The sequence below is a fragment of the Filicampus tigris genome, chromosome 12 (genome assembly GCF_054856515.1).
Source record: "Filicampus tigris isolate MCC_2025a chromosome 12, RoL_Ftig_1.0, whole genome shotgun sequence".
Taxonomy (NCBI): Eukaryota; Metazoa; Chordata; class Actinopteri; order Syngnathiformes; family Syngnathidae; genus Filicampus; species Filicampus tigris.
The window spans coordinates 23,552,213-23,572,922 of NC_141228.1; the positions used below are offsets into that span (position 1 = coordinate 23,552,213).

The following is a 20,710-nucleotide window of genomic DNA, read 5'->3' on the forward strand; positions in this document are numbered from 1 at the left end:
TAAAGTCCTCAATAATAAAGGGAACATACTTTTCACTTCATTTTTTATTTTATTTTTTTAAAATAAATCAATGAAAACATTTTGTTCACACATTCCGTGGCATGATTAGTTGCCAGTAACCAGGTGACCGCCATCTCACAGTCACATGGCTTGACATATAATCACATGATTTCCACTTACTGCATTATGTTTGCGTGCACGACAAGGCGGGCGGCGGGCTGACGTGGTCACGCGAGCGCCTTCCCGTCCAGGACGGCGAAGATGTCTTCGAGCGATCGCTGCACGCACCGGAGAAAGCTGGAGACGTCGCGAGCCGGGTAGCCGCTGACGTTGCAGCCGATCCAGTCGTCGTGGACGCCGTAGCCCACGCCCAGGCCGTCGGCCACCACGGGCGCAAAGCCGCCCAAGCGCACGGCCGAGCTGGACAGCGTGCTGGTGGACAGGATGTTGTGGTTGATGGCGGCGTAGGCGGGATCGGCGTAAAGGTCGTGTGGCCGGCGCCCGGACGACTCCGACAGGTAGCGCAGTGCGAACAGGTGCCGGTCGAAACCCTGACCTGAAAAAAAAACAAACAAACGGGGAGTCATGGTCGGGCCACTGAAAGACAATCAATGGGCGGGGCCCGATCACCCGTGTTCGGGTGAAGGAAAACATTTTCCGATATTTTTACTTCTCCTCGGGGTCCTTTGAGCCATCCCTCACCATGCCATAAAGCAACTTAGCTCCTCCGATCATTGGTGACACACTCGGCCCTCCGCCGGCATAAGGTGACGGCTCCGGGCGGAGAACTCGGAGCATGCGAGTGAATTTGCAAAGTCCGTCGGGGGGGGGCGTCCTCACCCATGGCGGCCTCCTTGGTGAGCTGCCCGTGATAGGCGGAGCACTGGCGCAACATGTCCAGCAGCCGGTCGGGGGCGTGGCGGGCTGGCTCGCCGACGAAGGCGCGCGCGCAGCGCTTGGTGAAGGCGCTGGCGGGCCGGATGGTTTCGGTGCGGCCGTGCCTGAAGGCGGCCGTGCTGCACGACTCGTACGTGGCCACCGTCTGGCCGTACTGCCGCAGGAAGGCCATCTGGAAGGCCAGCTGCGCCACCGCGTCCGGGCTCAGCTTGGACTGCTTCAGACGCTCCTTGCCGCCACCTGAGGGAACACTTGGGTCATTGCTGCCCATCCACTATCGTGCTACGTAGTTGTGCTGCTACGTAGTTGTGCTACTAGTGAGTAGAAATGACGTACAGTAGTGGAGGGATTTAGTATTAAAAAAAAAAATGTGAATAGATGTTACTAGTAAGACACAGTCATACTACAAGTGAGGACAAAGCAAACTAGTACATGGACCTTGGTTGGGGTATCAAGGATATGGAACAAATGCGCAAATATCCATTTGCTTGACACCCTGCTTAAGGTGGAACTAGTAGGTCAAAAGTGGCTCTGGCAGCGGAAAAAGGTCACTCGTAAAACATGGCTGTCACCTGTAAACTGCATGGCGTCGATGGTGAGCTGGGACACGGCGGCGTCAAATCCAGCTTTGGCCTTCTTGATGCCGTCCCGCAGCTCTTCGTCCAGCGCGAAGCTCAGCCGGCGCACGTCAGACGTCGAGTGGTCAGCAGTAGCGGAGCCGGGGTGCACTAGTGGCTTGTGGGTGGTGTCCTTGTAGATTTCGTTGAGGAAGCGCAGCACGGCCACGCCGTCGCCCCACGAGTGCTCGAAGTTGATGGCGGCGTGGCCGTCTTCAGCCACGATGATGCTGAACGACTTGTCAAACCTACGGCAAAAACACTTCAGCGGTTACTCATGCACTAGTACACTCTCTTCACGAGTAAAACAACACACTAGTAGAAAGACTGTCTTACGACTAACATTTTTCCCCACTCTGAGTGCCACCTTTGGCTGACAAGTACACAATAAAACCCTACTAGTAAACTGCTGCGCTGCACTAGTAACACTTCTAGACTCAGCTGGTCGGCACGTGTCGCACACCAGTAGACTCGTTATCAAAGATTTCATATTCATGCTCCAAGGAAAAAATGGATTCGATATCCTTGACATCCACATTAAGGTCCACATATTCGTAGGACAATTCAGTACACTGCTAGAAGGACTGTTTTACTAGTAACCTTTTTCCCCACTCATGCATGGATCTTAAGATGGAAATCAGAGATTTGGAATCAGTGCTAAAACAGTTGTACTAGTACATTCTTTCTTCTCACTACTAAGACAATTCAGCACACTAGTAGATCTTACTAGTAACGTTTTTCCAATACTCGTGCCGTGTTTGGCCATCTAGTTACGAGGACTTGAGATCATTTGACAGCTTGATATCCAGTTTAAGGTCCACGTACTAGTTTGCTCAATGTCCTGACTAGTAAGACAATTCAGTGCACTAGTAGAACGACTGTCTTACTACTCATGTTTGATGAGAAATGTATGACATTTCACACTATAGGACCACTACACGTTACTAGTGAGTCAGAAATGTGCACTCGTTGACAACTGCACGCTACTAGCACAATTCGCGCAGTTTTGCCGTATTAACTAATGTGGTTGATTTACTAGTGTGTAGAAATATCATAAAATAGTAACATTACTAGTAAGAGACCATTAAGTCATGCTCCTAGTCCTTCTACTAGAAAGACAATTCAGCACACTAGTAGTAGTAGTAATGTGCAGCTGTCAACGCATGCACAGTTTTGCCTCACTAGTAACATGTATTTATGTTACTAGTATGCAGAAATGTCATAAAATAGTAGAAACATGTTATACTAGTAGGACACGGTTTTACTAGTGAGCCCTAGTCGTTCTGCTAGTGTGCTGAATTGTCCTACTAGTGAGGACAAAGCGTGTACTACTAGCACAACTTGAAATCTGGTTGTATATATATTCCATATCCTTCAAATGTAGCTGCAGGTCGATGCACCAGTAGGAGAAAGGTTACTAGTAAGACAGTTGTTCTACTAGTGCGCTCGACGGTCTTACAAGTGAGGAGCAAGAGCGCACTAGTGCGGTTACCATCGGTTGACGCCGTCGCCGTGCAGCATGTTGTGCGACGCCTCCACGCTGTCGCTCAGCGTCACGTCGTCCAGGCACAGGCAGAAGAGGGCGCTGTCCACCGTCTTGAGGGCCTCGCCGTTGCCGCCGGCGACCAGCTTGTCCCTCAGCCCCGCCCACACGTCGCGGTTCTCCGCCGTCAGCGCCCCCAGCGGGAAGTCGGGCGCCGGCGTCGCGTCGGACAGGATGCAGCTGAGGGAAAAACGTACAAAAGAGCAAAACACTTTGAGGACGCTAGTTACCAAGCAAAAATGACGACGCGCGCACACATCCACGAGAACATACTAGGGAGGTTCGATATCACTTTGTGTCGGACTGATACCGGTACAAGTATTCACTCGAGGACTCGCCGATACCGAGTCCCGATATTTCTGGTACTTTTGCTATATGAAATGTCATTTAACACAATGACAAACAATTGTGACCAAAGACCGTTCTTTCGGATGCAGACGATGATTCACCATTTTGTCAAAATGATGCAGTACAGCGCCAACCATTGGTGAGGAGGACTTACTCCATGTCACCAGGTCACATTTTTTTTTTCTCCTTAAGTATCGGTGACCGGTGTCCCCTAAAATAAGGCCGGTAGCACCCGCCCATCCCTAGTGCATACTCACACACACGTCCACAAACACTGACAGCTCATTTTTATCTTTGTGGATGCTCCAGATGCGACTGCAGTACTTTGGAGCGTGCACGTACCCCAAGTTGTCGCGTATCCGGGCCGGCGGCAGCATGTTGCCGTCGCGGTCGAGCACGTCAAAGACATACATGTTGCCCTTCCTCATGACCAGCAGGTGGCGCCCCGTGGGGTCGGTGAAGAGCCGGTCTCGGCCCGGCAGCGGCAGGCGCGTGGAGTTGAAGAGGCGGAAGTACTGCGACATGTCCAGCGGGTACGCGTTGACCATGTAGGCGCCGTACCAGGCCAGCGAGGCGGGCGCCCAGCGGATCAGCTTCTTGAAGGCGTCCGTGTCGCTGCGAGCCGGGTCCAGGTGGAACACCTCGGGCTCCAGCAGCCCGCCGCGCAGCGTCTTCATGAAGCGCACGGCCGAGCACACCATGTTGCTGGCGCGCACCAGCTGCTGGTTGTACTCGCTCTTGGGGTCGTCGTTCAGCGACATGAACGGGTTGAAGTTCAGCACCACCGGATCGCGCGCCGACAGGTACATGTCGAACCACGGGCCTGAAACACGCACGTGAGCATGCGAAGGGGAGGAGCCAGAATCGAATCGTGAATCGGGTAACAAACATTTTCAAGCAACCGTTTATTTCAAAATGACTGTGCAGAAAATGCACAAATTAAGATTCAGTTAAAGGTGTGGTCCGTAACATCCGTCAATTAGAAAAAGAGAGAGCAAAAATCTAGAACAATATGTTGTGTTTTGTTTTCTCAAGTAAAAGCAGATGTTTGAAAATGTATTATTTAGAAAAAACACAATGTTGGTTTGTCAGCTTTCAAGGAGGGCTACACAAATCAGAGGATATTTACAATTGAGAGGCTGACATTTTGAGAATTTGGACAGTTTTCAGTTAAACAAGGTCTCTAAACGATTAATCGATTACCAAATAGTTGTCCAATAATTTGATAGTCAATTAAATCAATTACTGTAATCACTTAACTGCAGACTTTTGCAGCACGGCTTGGTCACTATGCAACACATTTCAATCACTGGAGTTGATTGCTTTCCTTTCAATCGAGTGTCAATCGAGCATCACCTGAGATATAGCTGGTGTGCTTGTTCTTTTTGTCCTGAGCCAGCAACTCCTCGTGTAGTCTTTTTCCCTCACCAGCCAGGAAGTCCTGAGCCACCTTCTCTGTGGTTCTAAAGAAAAACAAAACCGTTTTTTAAAAAATGTACTTTTACCAATCAGTAGAAGTGATCTTAATGTCCTTTATTGTTTTTTGGAGAGTTCGATCTCACCTGAATTGCTGGTCGTCCAGGAGAGGCTGTTGAGCGGCCAAGTACCTCCTGATGGTGTCCTCCAGCTTTGGGACTGGCAACCTGGACCAGGAAACGGCAGGTCCATGTCAAAGCAACACACAGACCAGCTCAACAGACCAGGGCTGCCCAAGTCCGGTTCTCGAGAGCCCCTCGTGAACATCTAAAACAGGCAGGATTAGGGGCTCTCCAGGACCGGACTTGGGCTCCCCTGATCAGGCCTAACCCTGGACTGATCGCCAACAAGTCGCAGGTCACAAAGAAGCTACAAATTGCTTGTTCTTTTTGAAAGTCTGACATGGTGTCTGTCTCGGATAAGCAAAACACCGCCCTCTAATGGCCACAATAATTTCCAGTGTGCACTTTCACCTGCATTCGACGAGAACGTTTAACGTGTCACCTTGCGGGGAGTTAAAGAGACGCTCTTACCTTGGTAAACTCTTCTGGTAGTGCATGGTGGGCACGAGGCTTCTGTGCAAATACTCCGAGAATGACGACGAGGAAGAAGTCTCGTCTTTGCTGCCGTACCTTCGCTTGCTCAACGCCCAGCATAACCATCTCGAATGGATCAAACCGGCGGGTTTCCTCAAAGTATCCACTGAAAGCACTTTGGCCATGACACTAGGGACGAAAAAACAGACACAAAAAGACTTTATTGGACGAAGAGGCTCACAGGACGCGTGACAGCTACCACCTGAAGCTAACTCCTAAGCAACCACGGCTGGCTGGCGTAGCAACCGGCTTCCGTAGCGCACTGGCTAGCATACAAGACTTTTTTGTTGCCTTTTTAAGAATGTTCGGAAAGATTTCCACGCACATGAACTTCACACTAGACTTTTTATTATTATTTGACGTTTTATTGTTTCAGCGCATTGGGATTGAAAAGGCGAGTTATGAATTAGCTACAGGAAGTTAAAGCGTCCGTTCATGTCACGTGACGTATACACGTGGATGACGTCATGCTCCGAAGACCACGCCCATGCGAAAATCAACTTGGAATCTTCACATTGTAAACTTTAATTATAGTTAAAGCGAGACTTAAGTCGTGTTAGCAATCGATATGGAGTACACATGAGGCCAATAAATACATACGAAGACCAGTTCAACATGTCACCACCGCAGTGCGACCTTTTGGCCAGCAGGTAGCAGTGTTGCACTCTCTTGTGTCGTTGAGGACTATGCGCATGATTATAACTTGTTTCTGAGCTAAAAGCGAGGCTCTACAGTTGACAGATAATATTCAGAAGATAATACTTTAGCTGCAATACGTTTGATTACTACGTGTTGATCAATTGCGTGCATTTATAGTCGCTCGAGGTCCGATTATTGCAAAATATAATGTATCCAAGACGTCATGATCCATCGCAGGACGTTATTACATCGTTATTTGTATACTTTAAAAGGACAATGTGCGGCCGGAACGTTTGAAATTGTTGAAAATTTTGCGCTGAGCGGGACCTTACTCCGACATCGACTCATCGAGTCTGGAGACAGCGGCGACAACCCGGAAGTGCAGTTAGCAAACACTCGAGCAGCAAAGTTCGCTGACACCTGCAGGGACTTTTGTGTTACGTCGTTCCTCTTTTAGAAAATGCCAGAAAGGTACGAACCACCACCACCAAGTTACAAACATTAACGTTACAAATTATTCGGATGAATTATTTAGCGAGTTCACATTTGTTTGAACATACTTGTTACAGACAGCGGAAGCTTTAATCGAGCTCAGGTGTTTAGGAAAAGTTGTCACGATCCAACTTGTTTGCAATCAGTTGTTGAAAATACAGTTTCTTGGTCGTCATTGCATGACATGACATGTTGGAGCTGATGTACAAGACCTCTGTGCTGCCTGCGCATGCGCCTTACGAGAAGACTTGATGCTTGCTGTTTTTGTTCTAGTCGATATGTTTTTTTGTTCTAGTCGATATGTTTCTGTTCGTGGTACAAAGTTAATAATGGTTGTGTGAAGGATTGTCGCCGTGTGGAGCAGCGCCAGTGGCGGCCTGGAGGGCTTTAAGGCTCACGCCGTGTTCCAGGAGATCAACAAGAAGCTGGAGCAGGTGAGAACGAAGGTGGTGAAGGTCAAAGGTCATTCCAGGATGTGACGTGTGCATGATGTTTGAGCAGGAAGGCGACGCATTTGTGAAGAAGATCGGCGGCGTGTTTGCATTCAAAGTGAAGGACGGTCCCGGCGGTAAGGAGGCGACGTGGTTCGTGGACGTCAAGAACGGCAGCGGATGCGTGCACAACGACACAGGTGATGCCGGCGGACCACCACCGCCTTGTTGACCTCGTGAAGATGCCTTGAAATGTGAAAATAAGTGCAACGAATGTTTGTTTATTAGCCAAGAAAGCAGACTGCACCATCACCATGTCCGACTCTGACCTGCTCGCCTTGATGACCGGAAAGATCAACCCTCAGACGGTATATATACATGCATATATACAAATGTTTTGGTCTCCATCTGTGGCAGCTCGCAAATGAGTTCTGGTGTCCAAATGAATGGACGCTGCCAACCAATAACACGCAACAAATGAGCTTTGACTTTGAAGGATCATTGACACTCCATGAGTCTTGCCTCCCCCTGTTGTTGACGTGACTTATTTTGTGCATGTAGCAATGAGGACAAGTCAAGATAAGACTTTATTGATAGCTCAGTAGAGAAATTTACAGGATGCAGCAGCAAAAGACTGGGCAAGCAATTTAAATGTCACACAGTATAACAAAAAGGAGACGAAAGCAGATGAGAGAAACAAAGTTGTGTACAAAAAGTCCGTAGATGCAAAAGAAGAACCATTGAAGTGGTTTGATTGACATCCGACCATCTCCAGCACACTTCCTGTGAGCTTTTGTCCCACTTTTTCCGACTTAATCTGTCACGGTAACGCTTCCGGCCTGGCCTGGCCTGGCCTGGCCTGGCACTCGCACTCCTACTCATCGTCATACTGGCTCTCACTTTGTGCACGCTTCCGTCAGACTTTACAACAGCCTTGTGACCCACAACCGCTCACGACACCTCAAGCAGTACTCTCATGACAAGGCACATTGTAGCGGTGTTGACCTTATTGCTAAAACAGCCAAATTTCCCCCGTTGAGCTGCTGAAGGATTTTTATTTCTTGGGTACCTTGTCTTACTTGTGCGCAGGCCTTCTTCCAGGGCAAGCTGAAGATCACCGGCAACATGGGCCTGGCCATGAAGCTACAGAACCTTCAGCTGCAGCCGGCCAAGGCCAAGCTGTAGACGCCCGGAGCCGGGGGAGGGACGCCAGTCATGTGACTCCACTCCAGTCGGACTTGCCGTCATTTACGAACTATTGAATACAAGCCACAGCCACTTCATTTGAAGAAGAAACTAAAATGTTCATGTAGACTATACTTGTCTGTAAGGCGCAGGTGTCTGGGAGACTAACGCCCGGAATCATTTTAATTAGCGGTAAGATGCAACTGAGTACATTGTGTGTTTGCAGCTCAAAGATTGGACGAGATACTACGAGGACAGCCCAACTGCATTCATTTCACAGTTTGGCTCACGAGAGCTGGTCAAACATCAAGCTTTTATTCGACAAGACATTGGCTGCAGCTATGGAATATTTTTAGAAGAATCAAATAAAAAAGATTTCACATAGTAAAGTCAATAACACATGATACTACGGCTGCAAATAATGATTATTTTCACAACGGATTTAAGTGATTATTAGTGGTGTAACAATCATCAACTATTTTGATCATCGATTGTTTGGAGACCTTATTTAAGGTCAGAATCAGAATAACATAATTGACGTCCTCCCACAAGGCGCAACTACAAAATTGTCCAAATCCTCCAAAATCAGACTCTCAACTGCAAATATTCTCTGATTTCTGTCATCCTCCACGAACAGAGACTTTGATTATCTTTGTGTTTCATCCAAATAAGACATCTCCTTTAATTTTGCCAAACAAGGATCAACATTTTTACCAATTTTCTTACGGACCAAACCAGTAACAGCATCATAATCAATTCATGTTTTGCATTTTATGCACTGTCAATTTGAAATAATGTCCTGTTTTTTTAATTAAGTGGACATTTAAAAAAAAAAGTTTTTAATCAGATTGTAAAATAACCAACAGATTAATGGATTATTCAAATAATTGTCAGAATGCAACCCTAATATGGTCGCTACTTTGCAGCTTTTTGTTTATCACGAAAATAATCAAGATAATACTGTACAGTCATATTAGAAAAAACATGTTGGAGGGGGCCACCATTTGTCATCAGGGTTAATGGGGGGCGGGGGGTCAAATAGGACAGCACACTTCCTAACCAGATGGATGACAAAAAAATGCTATTTTAAAAATGGCCAAAATATGTGCTCTTAATATGTCATGTTTAAAAGATCCACTATTCTAAATGGTGTGGAGCAAACAATAAAATAACCACATACTTTCCCTTTTGTCCAGTGCAAAGGCCTCTCTTGTCTCTTGCATGAAAAAACACCGTTCAAGGACAGCACAAAACTGCTGAACTAGAAACCAACATTAAGTGCAAGAACTCATTTTGTACATTTTTTTTCCCAAAAATAAACTCACTCAAAATGTTTGTATTATTGAGGTACTATGTTTGTCCTGCATGTCATTACAAAGCCACAAAAAAGATTAGGCCTACTCACGTTGTAGTATAAGATCCAGCTTAAGCGCAACTAAGACATGTCTGCCAACAGTCCACCCCATAATAATAGTTCAGCACTGGCGGATTTAGATATTTGTAGATTTTTGTTTCTTTTGAAGTATATTTTCATATTTTTACATTTTCCCAATTTTTACGGAGTTACTTCTCCAATGTCTGCTAGTTTGTCATGAAACAAGTATATCGAATGTTTAGCAGCATTCTTTGAAATATTATTTTGGGTTTGTTTAAATTAAACATTCCTGTGCCCCTTTTTTTTAAAATTCATTTATTATTTTTTTAAATCAAGGGGCCACTTAATGTGCGCTGCCAGTTGCCCATCCCTGATCTATATCATCATTTTTGGAGGGCGGCTAACGTGACTGAGCTGGATTTTGTGACCATCTTTAGCCAAGTGATGAGTTGACTTGCTTATTTAAAAAACATTTTTTTTTGCCACAGTAACTTGGGCTTTCTTAGCAACTCGCCAGTTGAGACTTGAGACTTGCACATCTGTGGCTTCCTCTCACCTCTGGCAGGCAGGAGGGCCTCAAAGATGGACTCCGACACGTGTTTTCCATTTGAGCGCGGCATATTCATTTACGTCCTTTCCACCTTTGATCATCTGGAAGTCTTTTCTGCTTACTTGCCTTTCGTTTTTTTTTTTGGGGGGGGGGGGTTTAGCTGACATTACACAAAAACAAATTTGATGCATTTGGAGCCACTTTGGATGCAGACATGTGCGTTGCGCTTCTGCGTGTCAGCTTTGACGGAAGCTTCCAGATTGCCGCGCTCGCTGCACTCGTGTTGTTGACGTGACCCACTTTCCTGCTCGGTACTCACACCGGGATTACTCGTGTTGGAGCCCACCGGGATGTGCGGGATTTGTGTCATGGCCCCCTAAGGCCTCCCCGCCCAAAGGGTGTGTGCATGTGCAGAGGACACACCGGAACATGCTCACATCCCCACATTAATTAACAAGATCACCTTCAGTTTTTTGGACTATTTTTTTTTTTTTTGGTGCGTCACTCACCGGATCGCTCAGTTTGCTTTCCCAGCGTCTTCGGCACTGAAGTCGAGCAAGTAACTGTGGTCGTCTGGAAGTGCGCCACTTGGACACTCGTGTGTTTTCATAGGAATTCTGCTTTGTGTTGTTTTCCTTGAAAGATCTCACGCTGCTTTCTATCTGTGATGTGACCTCCAGTTGCTGTGAACATCGACAGGAAACATCCCAAAAATGTTGATAGGCTTGACTTTGGACACTTAAGTCATTTTTATTGTCATAGAAAATGAAGACAGATGAAACTGTCTACAGTCTAAGATTACAATGACGACATGCATTTCGTTAAAATGAATAATGAATTAAACGCTCTGTGAAATCTTATTCAGGCATAGCAAATAATAGTGTTTGCTTGCTTTTCAAACAAGCTACCTTTGTATTCACTCCATGCATTAAAAGAGGACTTTAACAACATAAGGTCAAATAAAACATTTCTTTTTAAACAAGATGGACTAAGCACTGACGGAAGTGGATTTTCAGCCAGTAGAGTAATCGTCACTAACCGCGCGACCGAGGGTGGGTGGACGGACTGTCAGATCGACGGGCTTCTGGCGGACTAACTGACGGACTTAACTGATGGACGGACTGACCAAGTGACGTTTGCAATTGGGCTTATAACAAAAAATGACAGACTGATGAATGACGGACCAGCAAAATTTTGTAAAATGCCCACCTCTGCTAACAATCAACTAACATACCAACCTATCAAGCAACCAACTAGCTAATTTACAAACTGACTGCCTGACAAAAGTAACAAATAGCTAACCAATCAAATAACTAACAGCTGACCTGGCAAATGACCAATCAACAGGCTAAAGGGCCGACAGAGTGACCTACCAATTAACCAACCAGCTAGCTAACTGCCTGACTGGCTGAGAAACCAACTGACTTGCTAAGTGACTGACTAATAGACTAACTGACCAACCAACAGACAAGCTAACAATTAACCAACAACATAGTAACCTGCTACCCATCAACTAAGTAATGAAATGGACTTGCCAAGTGAATGAGTGAGCGACTCATGGACTGAGAGTAATGAACGACAGACATACTGATCTAACAACCAACCAATCAACCAGCTGAGCTGACTGGCTATTAACTAACTGACCAACCGACTGACAAACTAACAAATGAATCAACTAACATACTGAACTATTGAGCAACCAACTAGCTAATAATTTACAAACTAACCAACGGACTGCCAAAACCAACAAATGACAAAGTCCTATAAAACAAAGCAATTAGAACAGAAAAGTTGTTTTCACAAAGACAATAAGTTGGGATCGCATAAATGTAACAGAAACAACATGTTTGTGGTTGTGCTTGTCTTGCATCATCCTGAGATCTGTTTCTAATCAGACAAATACTTTTAATGTGACTTGTCGCAGACAAAGATGATAAATCATCAAGTTGTGTAACATTGTGTGTGTGTTATGTAACACATCAGAGATTGTTTATGGCTCTGACTTTAGAGCCCCAGCAGCAATAATGAGCCATGCTTTCTCTCTTCTTGTACTTGGGTTAGTTTGGGACTGCTCGCACTTAGCACTTAGCTTAGCATTGACACAAAGGTGTGTGAGGAAGCAGACACTATATACTGTCAGATCGCACTTATTTAGAACCTAGAATGGTTTACAGGCCCTTAAACGGTCCTGACCGGCTCTCCGTTTAATGGGTCAAGCGTCCCGTTATCCCAGCTCGCTGCAACGCCATGGCGCAGCGAGACGGAAGCTGCTTAAGCCGGTGTCGGGAAAGATTCGTTTAGGTTGTCACTGCCCCGATTTTAGGAAGTCTGTCCTGCTTACTTCAGCCCGTGCACCGAATAATCGAATCAGAGGTAAGGCCCGACCGCTCCCTTTTTACAGCAGCTCTTTCCCTAAATGATCTGCTGCACTTGGTACTCACCTAAATAGTTTTAGCCGCCCTTGTTAGGACCGCGAGGACTTGTTAATTTTATTGTCTAGATAAGCAGTAACTCTAATAAATACATACACGTTAGTACAATAGTCATGTGACCAGCGGATACACCACTCACCACCACTTTGACGTGAACATCACTCAGCCGTGCAGACCTCAGCCAAGGCTAAACCACCCAACATGTGCCCGGCTGACTCCTTCGATTGGAAAACTTGTTCCACTCCAATCCTGTAGGTGGCAGTATGGAACGTTACAAAGTACATGTAAACCATCCATCCATCCATCATCACGAGCGATTCTCAATTATTTTTGATACGCCCCCTCGCCCCTCCAGGAACAAGAAACCAATTCACACCCTCCCAACTGTCCATATAAATGGTATAATTTGCCTCTAAAATTGTTGTAAGTTCAGAGGGGCTCGTTATCCTCCTCGCGCACACTGACAATGAGAGCGACGCTGCCGCCAACTGTAGCGGATTACATTTTTTTCCTAGTATGTCAAAAGCAATATAATGTTCCTTGGGGTCACATGCCCCAGGCCCCCAATCCCTCTGTGGCCCCCTCCATTTGAAAAGGACGGATCTGAGTTTTTCTTCTCACCACAAGTGCCATCTGCTGGATCTGGTGGGGCACTGCCCCTGCTTGGTCCCAATGCAAGTAGACTGTATCAACTGAACATGAACATGAAAATTAACTGACTGATGGATTGACTGACGGACACATTAACGTCTAGCTGACCGACCGACGAACAACTTACTAACCAACCAAATCACCTACCAACCGACTGACTAGTTGACTGACCGACCTGGCTACTAATTGGTTAATTACCCAACTAACTGACGGCCTGGCAAACTGCCTGTCTTAGAAACCATCAGATGGACGGACCCACCTACCGACCGACCGACCGACCAACCACCCAACCAACTGGCTAAGTGACTGGTTAACTGGCTGACCAACTGTCCTAACCACTTAGCAACTAATTGGCTACATACTAACTGGCTGATAAATCAACAAAACTACCTACCAACCAAGCACCCAACCAACCAACCAACCAACCGACCAACCAGCTGACTGACTACCTACAAAACCAAAACAACTATCAAACCATAGCATACATCCAATAACACTCATCAACATTTATCATTATTTAGCTTAGTAGGGTTTCCCCCCGCGTTTCAGATTTTATTCATACTTTACGGACCTCCCGTATTCTTTGTCCAAACATGTGTGGTGAAAAAAAAAATACATGTAAAATGTAAACATTGGGATGCAGTGTCACTTTCCCACCACCCTGCAGTGTGAGGTTCTCACAACGTCGTAATCAAATAGTGCTGGAGTACTACAACGCAAAATGTGCCGTGTAATCACATCCATCCCATAATAATCCCTGTCATGTGTTTCCTGTCCAACTGTCCACAAGATCCAAGATGGACCGCACCAACTTTTCATTGGCTCCACAAGCTTGAAACAACAGGATCGCGTCCACGTCTCCTCCCCTGCCTGGTGGGCTGTGCGTCCCCCCACCCTGTGTGTGTGTGTGTGTGTGTGTGTGTGCGTGCGTGTGTGACATCTGGAGGTTGTGGAGCTATCGTCAGACTGCTGCTGTTGCTATGGGACGAGCTGCCGCGTGTGGACGGGAGCATTCGCGCAAGTTTGTCTAACGTCCGCTGCAAGACTGCCGCTGCCGCCGCCGCCGCCGCCGCCGCCGCAGCTGCTGGTCAGTTTCTTGTCGTGTCTTGTGCATGTCGTCGTTGTCCAGTGCTCAGCGTGTGTGTGACGTCACGTGTCAAGTGGAAACAGTCCACTGCTACGAGCCCAAAAGGGGCCAGATTGCATGTTTACGGCCATGCTGTGACAAATCGCGCAGTCCAACGTCTTGGAGTCCAATCTAATCTCAAATAATCTGAGCGTGGCAAAGTACTGACGCTTTAGCCATGAAAGGTGACAGGCAGTCACCACGCCCCCTAAATCGCTGGTTCTCAAACTAGGCTCCCAAGAACTTCTGTGGTGTGCAACAATTTTTGGGGTATAAATGATTGCTCTGTCATTTTTCAAAAAGTGCTTATCTACAGTCTGACGACATGCGCACCAATAAAGGGCTGCCTGCAACTCACGATTATTTCAATAAACGATTCATCTGTTCATTGTTGGTTGTTGTTTTTTTTTATTCATGGATGAATCAGATGAAAAGCATGTATTCATCTAAATCCCTTTATTCAAAAATTGCTTCAAACTTCATTGCTTCGAAGAGAACTTGATGACGATGCACTTAGTGGCTGCGTCTGCATGTAACATCCGTCAGAAAATCAGCAAAAATGCTGATCATTGTTTTCCAAAGTACTGTCAAATGCAGATGTGGCAAATGTCTTATTTTGATGAAACAAATCTAATCAGTCTGCTTTCATGGAGGACGGCAACAATCAGAGAAGAATTGGTGTTTAAAAGTGCTTAAGTTCCTTTCTATGAAAGTGTTGATGAATACTTGGGTTGAAATGTTCAAAAAGCAAATCATTCCTATGGTATTAGGTGTATGTGTACGTATATTATGAGGGGGTCGACTTTAAGGGCTAAGTCTAAGTCTAGTAGGTTCAGCCTTGTGAACACACTTTCTACGACTGATCATTCTCTGGATGTTTGTGTACATTGTATATACTAACGTTTTTTTATTTTAACTGAGTCTTTTTTTGCAAAAGCATTAGCGTGACTCCAACAAATTGCACATTAAGAGGATTCTACAGTCGTGCATGTTTAGTCTTGGTGGATGCTGGGAAATCCCCCTGCCTGCCTGCCTGCCTGCCTGCCTGCCTGCCTGCCTGCCGGAGTCAGTGAGTGAGGACAAGGATGTGGATATCAGCATACCGCGCAGATGATTCACATGAACATTAGGCCACTGGAGTCTTGTTGGACTTTATGGCAAAAAAAAAAAAAAAAAAAAGAATCTGTTTCCAGGAAAGTATGTTTTGATCCAAGATGTCCTGGTTCTTGAGCAACAGGAGCCCTGAGTGGCGAGCATGGCCTTTCCCAAGCATTCCATCCCGCGGACTCCCAGCCTTCTGCTGGCGCTGGCCGGACTGCTGGTCCTGGGCCAGATCCCGGCAGGGGCGAGGGGGGAGGAGCCGATCGGGGCGCCCGATATCGCCACGTCCAAGTCGAACCCCAACGAATGCCCGGCGGACTGCAGCTGCACGGCCGAGGGGGCGGTGGACTGCGCCGGAGTGGACCTCACCGAATTCCCCGCGGGGCTGCCGGCGACCACTCGCCAGCTGGCGCTACAGGTGCGACCCGGCCGTCAGCGTAGGTACCCGCACCTGCGGGCGGGCGGGTCCAAATATTGTGTTTTGTTTCCCCGTGACAGAACAACAAAATCGAGGAGATACGGGTGGAGCACCTGTCACATCTGCATCTGCTCGAGACCCTCAACCTGCAGAACAACTGGCTCACGACAGACGGTCAGGACTTTCCTTTGAAATGAATACTTCCTGTTCCACTTCAGTCCAGTAGGTGGCAGTAATGCGCGTTACAAAGTACATCTGAATTGACTCGGCAAAGTTTTTTTTCAGTACAGCTCCCTCTGCTGGCCACTGCCCCGCTTGGTCCCAATGCAAGTGGAACGTGACATCTGAAAATGAAAACAAACTTGACTAAAGGACTGACTGACTACCAACCCAATTGGCCAACCTGTCTACGGTGTACTTACCAACTTGACTGGCAAAGTCACCACCTAACTGACCTTAACAAACAAACTGTCTGGGAAACCAACTAACTGACCGACCAATAGATGGACGGATGGACCTACCTACCAACGTACCTACCAAACCAATTGACCAGCTGTCCTACCTAGTTACCTATCAATCAACTAACTGATTGGCAAAGGAACCAACTGACTGACTAACTAGCTGGCTAAGTCACTGACTCGACTGAGTAATTGACTAAATGATTGACCAACCTACGAAGCAACCAGCTAAGTAACCAATTAACCAAATGGTTGGCTAAGTAATTGACCGACTGACTGACGAGTGAGTAACTTTTCTAGCTGGCAAACAACTTGCTGAGTAACAGTTTTTGTTTGTTTTTCCAGCACAGCTCCTTCTGGGGCGGCATACTGGTCGATATGCTCTGAGATTTCGGGGTTCGAGGCATGACCTCTGTCCAGAGTTTGCATGTTCTGCATGCTTGCGTGGGTTTGGGTCGGGGTTTTCGGTTTCCTCCCGCGCTCGGGCGTGCGTGTGAGTGTGGATGGCTGTGCCCTGCAATTGGTTAGCAACCAGTCCAGGGTGTACCGCCCAAAATCACATGGGACAGGCTTCCGTTCAGCCGCAATCCTAATGAGCACCCAAAACGGATCAAGTTCACAGGCTTTTGGCAGCGGGAAAATCGAAGGCAATGACTTGATGTTCTCTTTCCAGGCCTGGAAGATGAAGGTTTTGAGATGTTAGAAGAACTGGCGTATTTGTACCTGGCCAACAACCAGGTAGTTGCAACTGCTCCTCAGACCTCCCGCTATGAATTCCAGCTTGCTCTGAAGGTTTCCTTTCCAAGTGTCACCCCGTGCACAGTGTCGTCTTGTCCTTTCCTCACCCGAAGTTGCTCAGATGTCCTGAACTTTCCACACAAGGTGTCCTCTTGTTCTTTCAGCTCACCTCGGCACCCAAAGCCTTGCCGCCTTCGTTGGTCAGTGCCGACTTTGCAGCCAATCAGCTGACCAAGATCTTCCCGTACACGTTTGGCTATAAGCCAAATCTGAAGTATGATTGTGGCACCTGTGTTCTTCTTCCCAAAGGTTCGGTCTGATGGTTCTTCTGACACGCAAACAAATGTTCCCAGGTCCGTTTACCTCCACAACAACAAGCTGACAGATGGCGGGCTCCCCGATCACATGTTCAATGCTTCTGACAACCTGGAGATCCTCACCATGTCCAGCAACTTCTTGCGGACCGTACCCAGAAACCTGCCCCCCAGCCTGTACCGCCTTCACCTGAAGGTCCTTCGCAGGATGCTTCCCGTCCTCACCGGAGAACCACATTGACGTCACTGTGTCTTTTAACAGAGCAACAAGCTGGAGAAAGTCCCAGCCGGAGCCTTCGACAGCTTGCGCAACCTACGAGAACTTTACCTGCAAAACAACCTCCTGAGCAACGAGGGCATGGACAACGAGACCTTCAGGTAGGGACCGAGCTCACGCCGTGTGTGTCCGGAACGCGATCTGATGACATCAAGATGTCTTCCAGTCAACTCAACAGCCTGGAGTGCTTGGACTTGTCCAACAACAACCTGAGCGTGGTGCCCAAAGGTCTGCCTCGCAACTTGGTGCTGCTGCACCTTGAGAAGAACTCCATCCGCAGCATCCCCGCAGACGCCCTCACCTCCGTGCGCAACCTGGAGTACCTCCTGCTACACAACAACAAGCTGCGCTCGCGCTTCATCCACCCGGCCGCCTTCCAGGTAACCTTTAGCCGGCGTTGCAGGCGGCGGGCGCCAAGCACATGACCGACGCGGCCAATCAAGCCGAGTCATGACTGGACTTACTTGAAATTCTGTGTGGACTCCACTTGACTTGCTTGATTTTTCTCACAGTAACTTGGGATTTGCTTGAAATGCTACTCTAGACTTGAGACTTCCGATTTAAGCACGTGGCTTCTTCCCACTGGCACAATCAGAGCCGCCGCTGGCATCAAGTCGTCCGCCTCCTTGACTGCTTTCTTTGCGTCCCTCCAAGGGCCTGAAGAAGCTGCACACGCTGCACATGTACAACAACCAGCTGGAGCGCGTTCCCCGGGGTCTGCCTCGGCGGGCCAAGACCCTCATGCTGCTGCACAACTCCATCTCGGAAATCGGCCGCAACGACCTGTCGCTGCTCTACACGCTGACCGAGCTCAACCTGAGCTACAACCAGCTGAGCAACGCCAAGCTGCACCGCGACGCCTTCCGCAAGCTGCGCCTGCTGGAGACGCTGCACTTGTCGGGCAACGCGCTGCACTCGCTGCCCGTCGGCCTCCCTCGCAGCCTGAAGGTGTTGGAGGCGAAGAATAACCGGCTGGCCTCCATCCCGGATGGCGCGCTGACAGGCATGGACAAGCTGCAGAAGCTCGTCCTCAGCCAGAACCAGCTCAGGCTCAACTCTGTCTACCAGGGAGCCTGGATGGAGCTCAGTGCGCTCACAGTGAGTGTAGATGGCTTTCCGCCTTTTCCTTCCTCACACTTGCCATCCTGCCTTTCATGCGACCTCAACATCCAGAAACCGGTCCGTAGCCGTACCTTTCACACTCGGTAGTTGTTGGCAGCCAACAACTTCTGGCACCACAACGGAGTGGGAAAAGTTATTGTTAGGTTTGAAGCGCAGTCCTGGCTTTCCGCTCACCCCTCCCACACACAAGCCGGCAGTGTGAACGTTTTTCAATGCTTTCTTTGGTGACCTTGCGGCGCTGTGCTTGTAGACGTTGGACCTGTCCAACAACCTGCTGTCGCACGTCCCGTCCGACCTGCCCGAGTCATTGGAGTACCTTTACCTGCAGAGGAACCGCATCTCCACCATTCCCGTCTCCGCCTTTGAAGGCACCCCCAACATCAAAGGAATATACCTGCGGTGAGACCACGCCCACTTATCAAGTAGCTTAGCATAAAGGCTAGCGGGAAACCATTAGCAATAATCACCTCATGGCTTTGCAGGGGTGCAAAGGGCAGGGCCAACAGCAAGACTGTGGTCCCGGGCAACTGTCTGTGGGGGTTCCAATTCCCCCCCCCCCAAAAAAATCAAGAATTTGTGATTGTGTTTGCAGCATTCTATTCTATAGTTAACAACATAATTAAATAGAATGTCAGGAATTTAAAAGTTTGTGCTCGATGGGTTAATGCTGCAATCAAAAGTATGAGGACACCGAGGGAACAAAATCGGAGTAACAATAAAAGTACTGGGGGACCTACAGCAAGTTTATAGTGAGGAAAGGGTGGACTTTGGATAAAAGTATCGTGGCATGCGTGGGAAGTGAAGTGAAAAAAATAGCTGTTTGGACAAAAGTTTTGGGACAACTCCGGAATAGAAAACGTAGGCCAATGTGGCATTTGGACAACAGTATATTTTAAGGCGACGCTTGGAGTTTACACCAAAAATTTGGGACACTTGAAGGAAATGGAAAAAGTGAAGAAAATGTAGAGTTTGGAGCAAAGTTTTGGGACACTCCAAGAAGTGAAAAAAGTGCAGCAAACCGACCCAAGCATTGTCTAAAAATGTCTTGAAGATGAACCGCTACGCGTCTGATTGCTTCATTGATGAAGAGCTGTGTGTCCCAACACTTTTGTCCATATGGCCAGCTGTTGTCCTCCTGTCCCAGCCAAGTGGAAATCAGACTAACGGAAGCTTGTGCGTCTGACCTGACTTGGAAGGTTCAACCGTCTGTCGGCGTCGGCGGTGGACGAGAGCTCGCTGGCTCACCTGAGCCAGCTCCAGGTGCTGGACATCGGCGGCGGCGCTGGAGCAGGCGCCGATGGAGACGAGGAGGAGGAGGAGGAGGAGTCCAAGTGACTTTGGAGGACTGAAGCGGCGAGGCGTTCCCGAGACATTCCTGGTGCGGGATACCGGATGAAAGTTAGCTTGGGCTGGTTCGATGTCCACGTGGAGGTGGATGCATCCACATGAACTGTATATCACATATGGCGCGTTTGCTTTTGTCTGGCAGCATATAAACAATGCGGCAACTTACCACAGCCACGCACTTGCTGTTTTGTCCGCAATATGAGCGACTACAATGTTACCAAGTCGAGGTACCGTGACCGAGCTCGTAACGCCGTTTACTCGCATCAAAATGACACATTAGAGGGGGAGCCCCCCCGCAATGCGCAGGCACAGCTGCCAAAGGTGAAAAGTCGAAAGAATTTGAAAAAGGGTTTTGTTTTGTTTTTTTTCAGGGTGAAAAAAAAAAAAAAAAAAAAAAGCCGAGGACCAGGGGAAAATTTAAGATGAATATAAAACAGCACCATCTTTTAAACAAACAGCATAAGGGAGGATGTAGACAAATGAACCTGTTTTATAAAGTATTATAACTGCACATACTTTAGTATCCGTGCTTTGGATGTGTGCCTTTAATGGGCGTGGCCCAACATCAGGAGCTTGA

At 47.7% G+C, this 20,710-nt stretch overlaps 3 protein-coding genes across 5 annotated transcripts; 2 read left to right on the top strand and 1 right to left on the bottom strand.

Annotated features, from left to right (window-relative positions):
• Positions 1–29: 29 nt before the first annotated feature.
• On the bottom strand, positions 30–6,812 carry cpt2 (carnitine palmitoyltransferase 2). Of its 2 annotated transcripts, none has more exons than XM_086046253.1 (9): positions 6,677–6,812; positions 5,415–5,606; positions 4,968–5,048; positions 4,762–4,868; positions 3,748–4,228; positions 3,007–3,237; positions 1,470–1,762; positions 841–1,137; positions 30–556 (listed from the first exon to the last, which is right to left on the bottom strand). In XM_086046253.1, the coding sequence occupies exons 2-9, from the start codon at positions 5,600–5,602 to the stop codon at positions 228–230; spliced, it is 2,007 nt and encodes a 668-aa protein (XP_085902379.1). In that variant the 5' UTR covers positions 5,603–5,606; positions 6,677–6,812; the 3' UTR covers positions 30–227. The 2 variants fall into 2 exon arrangements, with proteins under 2 accessions (XP_085902379.1, XP_085902378.1); XM_086046252.1 differs by lacking the exon at positions 6,677–6,812 and adding an exon at positions 6,449–6,513.
• scp2b (sterol carrier protein 2b) lies at positions 6,431–9,563 on the top strand. Its single transcript, XM_086046261.1, has 5 exons — positions 6,431–6,587; positions 6,952–7,042; positions 7,110–7,239; positions 7,328–7,407; positions 8,129–9,563. Exons 1-5 carry the CDS (start codon positions 6,577–6,579, stop codon positions 8,222–8,224), a joined length of 408 nt encoding a protein of 135 aa, XP_085902387.1. The 5' UTR covers positions 6,431–6,576; the 3' UTR covers positions 8,225–9,563.
• Positions 9,564–12,380: 2,817 nt separating this feature from the next.
• On the top strand, positions 12,381–20,298 carry podn (podocan). 2 transcript variants are annotated; one of them, XM_086046259.1, is made up of 13 exons: positions 12,381–12,522; positions 14,023–14,319; positions 15,296–15,427; positions 15,596–15,877; positions 15,958–16,051; positions 17,009–17,073; positions 17,238–17,347; positions 17,427–17,583; positions 17,650–17,765; positions 17,831–18,044; positions 18,319–18,762; positions 19,037–19,185; positions 19,983–20,298. In XM_086046259.1, the coding sequence occupies exons 4-13, from the start codon at positions 15,614–15,616 to the stop codon at positions 20,119–20,121; spliced, it is 1,752 nt and encodes a 583-aa protein (XP_085902385.1). In that variant the 5' UTR covers positions 12,381–12,522; positions 14,023–14,319; positions 15,296–15,427; positions 15,596–15,613; the 3' UTR covers positions 20,122–20,298. The 2 variants fall into 2 exon arrangements, with proteins under 2 accessions (XP_085902385.1, XP_085902384.1); XM_086046258.1 differs by lacking the exon at positions 15,296–15,427 and having other exon boundaries at positions 12,385–12,522.
• Positions 20,299–20,710: the final 412 nt, after the last annotated feature.